Below are 7624 nucleotides of genomic sequence, written 5' to 3'. Positions count from 1 at the left end.
TTTTTATCTTTTGAATGAAAGAAATAAAATATTGACCTTAAATCTGAAGTTCCTCTTGACCCATTCTCCATTTCCATCATATTCACTCACAGTACCATGGTTTGATGTTCGTGTATGTATGTGTGTGTACGTGTGCGTGCATGTGTCCTTCACTTTCTGCAAATAGTCAGAATGTAAATATCTTATAATTATCAGGACACATATCTCACTTGCTTTTGTGTTTCCTTGTCATTTTTTAAAAATGCAACTCTTTAAAAGCATTACAGAGCTCATAGTTTGCACATCAGGCCACGGGCTGAGTTTGAGTCCACATTGTTGTCTGCAGACCTCTGCAATGCTCATTTTATATTTACACAAACCTATACCATGAACAATAATTTAGGATTTGGGCCTCCTTTAACCACTACTCCTTTATATCTGTGGTTTGTGTGAGTTCATGACCACACCACAGTCATGATATCAAAGCCCTTTCACATCACAGAGTATCCTATTTAGTTTACTTAATGTATAAATCTTTGTGGTTTCAAAACAGAGGTCTTCCTAACTGTAGAACTGTTCAGAAACATATCTAAGAATAAATATAGATTTATCTATATTTAATTTAAATCACAATTAAATTTAGTTTTGCTCAGTGAATATAGCTAAGAGAAAATATTCGTCTGTTATATTTTTAGTTCCAGGATCAGCAAAACAAGACATATTTGAGATGTTTCTTCCGAATACCTCAGAGGTTGAAGTCTCCACATTCCTACTGATTGGGATCCCAGGGCTTGAGCACATGCATGGTTGGATCTCCATCCCTATTTGCCTCATGTACCTAATGGCCATCGTGGGCAACTGCACCATCCTCTGTGTCATCAGAACAGAGCCTTCCCTGCATGAGCCTATGTACTATTTCCTCTCCATGCTGGCCCTATCTGACCTGGGCCTGTCTTGCTCCTCCATCCCCACTATGCTGAGTATCTTCTTGTTTAATACCATGGGGATTTCTGTTGATGCATGCATTGCCCAGGAATTCTTCATCCATGGATTCACAGACATGGAGTCTTCAGTGCTCCTGATCATGTCCTTTGATCGCTTTGTAGCCATTCGTCACCCCCTGAGATATAGCTCTATCCTCACCAGCTCGAGAGTTGTACAAATTGGACTAGTATTTGCTGTTAAAAGCATTCTCTTAGTGCTTCCTCTTCCTTTTACATTAAAGAGACTCAGATACTGTAATAAACGCCTGTTATCCCACTCCTACTGTCTCCACCAGGATGTCATGAAGCTGGCCTGCTCTGACAATAAGGTTAATTTTTACTATGGGTTGTTTGTTGCACTCTGCATGATGTCTGACAGTGTATTCATTGCTGTTTCCTATGTGTTCATCCTAAAGACTGTATTGGGTATTGCTTCCCATGGGGAGCGGCTCAAAGCTCTTAACACCTGTGTGTCTCACATTTGTGCTGTGCTCATCTTTTATGTGCCAATCATCACCTTGGCTACCATGCATCGCTTTGCTAAGCATAAGTCTCCCTTAGCTATGATTTTGATAGCAGATGCTTTCTTGCTGGTACCACCCTTGATGAATCCCATCGTGTATTGTGTAAAAACTAGGCAGATTAGAGTAAAAGTCTTAGAAAAATTGGGTCTGAAGTCTAAGTGATAGGATAAAGATGGAAGTTCCATTTTCTGTACAATAAATTGTTCTAGGAGTAAGATATTGTTCCATCCAAAAAGGAAATTGTTCCATTTACTTCTTAGTAATTAGCTTAAATTAACTAACCAAACAATCAAGTCATTATGCATCTAATATACCCACAGGTTTTTTCTTCCTTTGGAAAAATAAGAATATATTTCATAGCAACTATATGAATCCTTTGGAGTTATTTAGGTGATTGATAATATCTATCTGTGGGCACGAGAATGTAAAGTAAGAATATTAGGAATTTTCTAAGGAGGAGCCAGGAAATGTAGCCTTGGTCTGTACTGGAAGAATCCCGAGAGATACTGGAAGTATTAGCATTTCTGTATTTGCCCCTTCTTATTTGAATATTCATTGTGGTTTACAATTAAATTCTTTACAATATGTCTGGGTGATTCTGTGTCCACTAATCAGCAGCAATTTTATTACCTAGAATATTGTTAAAATTGCAGAATCTCATGTGCTGCTGTGAGTCCATGAGTCAATTTGCATTTTAGCAAGCTGTCAGGGGATTGGCATACATGTTAATGTTTAAGGAATACTTCCCTATGGCATCGTGATAGGAAAATATAGAAAAAGTATGTAATTTGCTAAAGTTAGTTTTGAGTGAAGTTTGGTTGGGGACAGGAAATTATAGGAGGGTCTTGACATTTGGTAGCATTAATGGTAAAGATAATGGATTGAGTGCCTAGGGTTCAGTGGTTGGAAGCCCAGAGGCATCTCCAACACTGTACCTATGTTTCCCGTGACAACTGTGTTGTGAATTCCTGCAGGGAAAGAACTGTAGCTCATTCCACTTTGAATTTCATTAAAGTACTTTGTCCATAGTGTGTGCTTAGTAGATGTGTATCCATTTGTATTAAAAGAATAGTTTCAAGTAAAAGAAGTATTTTTTGGTAAATAATTGGCATAAAAGGGTAGAATAAATATCATAAAACAAATAACTTCAAAGTTTCTGTGATAAGGAAAACCTGGGGTCAAAGTATCAAAGGTTGTTCAATATATTATGAAGGCCAGGGCCCACAGTCCCTCAGGTTTTGCTGGAGTGGTCATCACCTGGGTGCTACTCAGCACTCTCCTCTTCCCATTTCTCAGGGACCTCATCACTGCTGTTTCTGGACCCAAGTGCTCCCCTGCGGGGGCGGGGAGCGGGGAGGCTTCAGAGTAAGGCAAACATCTTAGATCCTCAGCCTTGGTATTCTCATTTGTGAAATGGAGTGACTAACTCATTTAATAAGTTTAATAAGAGAATATATAACTTGAAGGGAAGCTTAGTTCAACATAAAGATGAATTACATTTTATATTTATATATTACTGGAAGGTATCACAATATGATTATATCAGATTATATCATATTGTGTCTTGATATCTTCTTGTTTTGGCACTAAATGGATTCATTATGCTACTTTTCATTTAAAGTGTATTCTTCTGTAATCACAAGAGAACAAGATTTTTCAATATGATTTTTCTTCAATTCACTAAAAAGATATTTACATTTTACAGTGGATGATAAAAAAATTTGCTAGGATTCAGCAAGAAAACATTATTAAACAAGAAAATAAAATTAACTATTTACTCAAAGATATAGCATAAAACCATTGTACTAGATTCTAATAAACACAAATGCAATTTCTATTAAAATCAGAAACAACATTTGAACATTCACTTTTACAATTATCTTTCACAATTGTTTTGGAGGTTAGTGAATTAAACAGAAAATAAAATTACATGATTTATATGAATATTGGGAAAACTACCAATCATTTATTTTTACTTATATATTCCATGTGCAAATAAAGTACAAATTTTAAATAAAATGGCCATAATGCATGTAGTAATTATTAGTTAAGCATATTAATGAAAGAAAAGAAATATTTTGTTAGAATATCAACAAACCATTTATAAAATACATAGAAATTCATTTAACCTAAGCCAAAAATTTTATTGAATAATATAGAATAGCTGTTTCTGAGACATCTATCATACATTCTTGGATATGAAAATCTATCAATGTTTATTCCCTTAAATTTATTCTATAAATAAGTAATTCCTCCAAGAATCCTGAAGTTTTATTAGAATGAGATTGTTTTATACCATATTTTTAGCTAAATTACATTACGAAGCTACTAAAATAAATCAGTGATATGTCATCATCCATTAAAAGATACGTAAAGCAAAGTCTATACATACACTCAAGGATACGTGTGTGCATTTATGTATGTATGGATGGATAAAATTAAACACTGATATACATAATATTTTATTTCAGTGAAAATAAAAGAATGGATTTAATAAATGATTCTACCATTAGTACATATGCATGATTAAGCTAGGTTGTGTGGCCTAGCAGTCTAAGTTCATATGCATGATTAATATAACTTTCTTAGTATAATTGGTTAATATAATTTTGACTTCTGATATTGAAAACATTAAAAGTAAAAATTATGAAACTATTATGACAATTTTAGAAAAAGGCATAACAGACCATATGTAGAACCTAGGAATCAAAATACTTTTGGTTTCAGTGCTGAGGATAGAATCCAGGGCTTTAAAATGGTAGGCAAGTACTTTACCACTCACTGGGTTACACTACCGGATCAATGATATCTGTTTTAAAGTAACACATGAACCAAAATTTTTAAAGGAAAATGAAGGTGGATGGAATTATACAAAGAACTATTTTTTTTTCTTGAGAATTGGTTGTTAAACAAGGTCATGCACAAATATTAGAATGGGAAAAGCTTAAAACTTACCTTCTGCAAATTTATATTTAAAACATAAACAACCAAACAGAAAAATGAATGAAGTTTATTTGAATGAGCTCCTTATGAAAAATGAAACAAAATGATTAATAGATATGTGAAAGACATTCTTTCTCACTAATTGAAAAATATAAAATAAATTGAGCACAATAAAGTATAATTCTTAATAACAAAACTGATGAGAAATTAAAAGTATAGAACAGTCAATTTTAGTGACTATGGGGAAAAAAAGACTATCCTCTAAGTGTAAAAATATGAATTGATAAGGTCTTTTGGGAAAATGCCATATATTGAAATTTTAAAAAATGTTCAGTCATTTAAAAAGAGCAGTAATCTAGAAATCAATCTTACAGAGATATTAACATGAATACACATGGAGAACTGCATAATAAGGCTCATGAAAAATGGTTTGGAGCAACATAAAATACATTTCTAATATCCATTAACAGAAAACAGTTGAATAAACTATAATTAACCCATAACTTCAAGTATCATGTAGTCATTTGAATGAATTAAATCCATTCCAATAAATTTGGAGGGATTTTAACTTTAAGAAAAAACAGATGCAGAAATACATGTACAATGTTATTCAAACATTGTGCTACAAACAAGGCAAGTTACTCGTATCTGTGTATTAATAATTGTATTTACATAAAGAAAAAAATCAGGATATTAACCATCTTTATAGAATAAAATTACGTTGTCTACTTGTGCTGCATAGCAACCATACAACCTCAGTTGCTTGCAACTAAAGCATTTGTTGTAATGTTCACTGGTCATTAAGTTGACAAGGGTTCCTCTGACATAGGCTGCTTTGACTTGGTGGGTCTGAGTCAGTATCCATGTGGCAGGCACTAGTCACAGGCTGTGGATCTGACTCAGGTCTGCACCTTGTGTCTTATTCTGGAGACCAGGTTGAAGAGGCAGAATCAACTAAGGAAGCACTATTTATTACAAGAAGTAAAATTCCTTGAAAAATCACATTGAAGCCCCTGCTCTTATTACATGCATTAACATTCTATTTGAAAAGAGTGAATCATGTGCCCATGCTCAAATTCACAGTGAAGGTTAAGTGCAGTGTGCCCACTTTGATCCTCAGGATGTGTGTGTGTGTGTGTGTGTGTGTGTGTGTGTGTGTAATACAGCTACTAAGAAATAAAGAATTAAGATAAATAACTCCACATACAACATGTGAGATTACTTTTATATGGACATTGTATTTCTTAATATTCACTAAAAGGTAATTATGCTTAAACCTGGATGATATAATTCAAGGTGATTTTTATTTCTTCTATTTTTATTAATCATAAAATTTTAACAACAAATATGCACATATTAAAAAATAAACACTTTGAAAACCAGATAACAGATGAAAAATATCAACTGTTTCTTTTTTCCAGCCCAATCAGGTGTATGGCCTATTTTTGGTTTGAAGAGACTAAATGAGAGACTTACTATATCCTCCTTCATTTAATCCTGAGGATCAGTGAGTACACTATTTATGGGGGTGAACACAAGTGGAAGATCCCCATCCAGCTGGGCAGAATGCTGCTGTTCTCTCTTTTACTGTGCAGCTTTTTGAACTTCTCCAGCTTCCTCAGTTATTAAGGTATAGACAGAGAAAGTCAATGAACAGCAACTGAACAACAGCCACAGTCTTCCATGGTTGTGAGAAGATCTGGAATCAGGTCCTTTTTATGCCCTTTTTAATGCAAAGAAGGTGGATTTCTTCCATTCTCTTGGACTTTTTCCTTCAATATACATATGCACACTTCTAGGGACAGGCGGAGTCATCCATTCACGGGCACTTGTTCACATGAATGGCCATTTTATGTGTGGTGAACTGAGTGCAGTCATAGAAGCCTTTGTAGCAGAAGCCCTCTGCCATCAAATATGGAGGGACACCCTCCTCACTGAGTACAACCCACCTTCTTGGGCTGGAACCTCTTGAGTATTCTCTCTCTAATCTCCTTCATCTTGACACTATAAAGGACAGGGTTTATCAGCGGAGGAAGTAGGAAGTGGACATAGGAGAGAAGAGTATGGGCAGGCTGAGGGAGTGGCAGCTTGAGCCTGTTAATGAGTGCCAGGAGGATCATAGGTGTGTAGAAGAGGAGCACAGCAGAGAGGTGGGCAGCACAGGTTTGACCAGCCTTCCAGCGATCCTCGCTGGATCCCACACCTTGTAACACCCTGCCAATCAGGCCATAGGAGAAGAAAATAAGCAGAGGGTCTAATGCCATAACTGACAGGACCACAGAGAAGCTATAGACTGCTCCCCAGGCTCCTGGGCAAGCCAGACGGGCCACATCTGGGTGCAAGCAATAAGAATGTGTGAGGATCTGTGGGCGACAGTAGGACATGTGGGCCAGGAGGAATGGCAAGGGCATATGGAGGCCCAGGCATCGGAAAGCAATCGCCATGCCAATCTTTTTAACGGTACCATTGGTGAGTAGTGCTGAGTAGTGGAGAGGGCGGCAGATGGCCAGTGCCCGGTCGAAGGCCATGGCAAGCAAGACAGAGGACTCCATGACAGAAAAGACATGGATGAAGAACATCTGAAGGAGGCAGGCAGAGGCAGGGACAATATAAGCATCAGCAAGGGCCAGGCCCAGCAAGGTAGGCATCAGGGATGTGACCAAGCCAATGTCAGACACACTAAGTAGAAAGAGGAAGAAGTACATTGGACGATGCAGGGTGGGTTCCAGGGCGATGACACAGAGGATAGTACCGTTGCCCAGGGCAGAGAGAAGGTAGACAGCGATGAGAGGTATTGTCCACCAGGATGGTGCAGCTGACAGGCCTGGCATGCCCACGAGCAGGAACGTAGGAACCATTGACATGCTGCTGTTGGGGATTACCTGGGTGAGCAGTGTGGACATAGTTCAGGGTCCACAATTTGAACTCTGAAACATAAAAATAGATGCACTTAATTTGGTGACATGTCTACATGATGCCATCTACCACAGCCTGTCTCACCCCTCTCCTGCCCCACACTTACTCACGTGGATACACTCTCTCGCTGTGCACACACTCATTCTAATAGTCAATGAATACCCAGCCCTTGCCTTGGAACTTTCTCTAAACAGCTGTTTCTCTCCCAAAACTTTTCCATAGTCCTTTAACCCTGCCTCTCTGTTTCTTAATTAAACTCCCTCACTTTTTGACAAGCAT

General features: G+C 37.1%; 2 protein-coding genes across 2 annotated transcripts; one reads left to right on the top strand and one right to left on the bottom strand.

The window, feature by feature from the left end:
* The first annotated feature begins 706 nt into the window (after positions 1–706).
* On the top strand, positions 707–1648 carry LOC113191380 (olfactory receptor 51A7-like). The gene has a single exon (XM_026401101.2). It carries the CDS (start codon positions 707–709, stop codon positions 1646–1648), a length of 942 nt encoding a protein of 313 aa, XP_026256886.2.
* Positions 1649–6360: 4712 nt separating this feature from the next.
* Positions 6361–7332, bottom strand: Or51s1 (olfactory receptor family 51 subfamily S member 1). Its single transcript, XM_026401108.2, has one exon. It carries the CDS (start codon positions 7330–7332, stop codon positions 6361–6363), a length of 972 nt encoding a protein of 323 aa, XP_026256893.2.
* Positions 7333–7624: the final 292 nt, after the last annotated feature.

This window comes from Urocitellus parryii, chromosome 4 (assembly GCF_045843805.1).
Source record: "Urocitellus parryii isolate mUroPar1 chromosome 4, mUroPar1.hap1, whole genome shotgun sequence".
NCBI lineage: Eukaryota > Metazoa > Chordata > Mammalia > Rodentia > Sciuridae > Urocitellus > Urocitellus parryii.
Note: the sequence above shows the minus strand (reverse complement) of the source record. Positions and strands in the feature narration are given on the sequence as shown.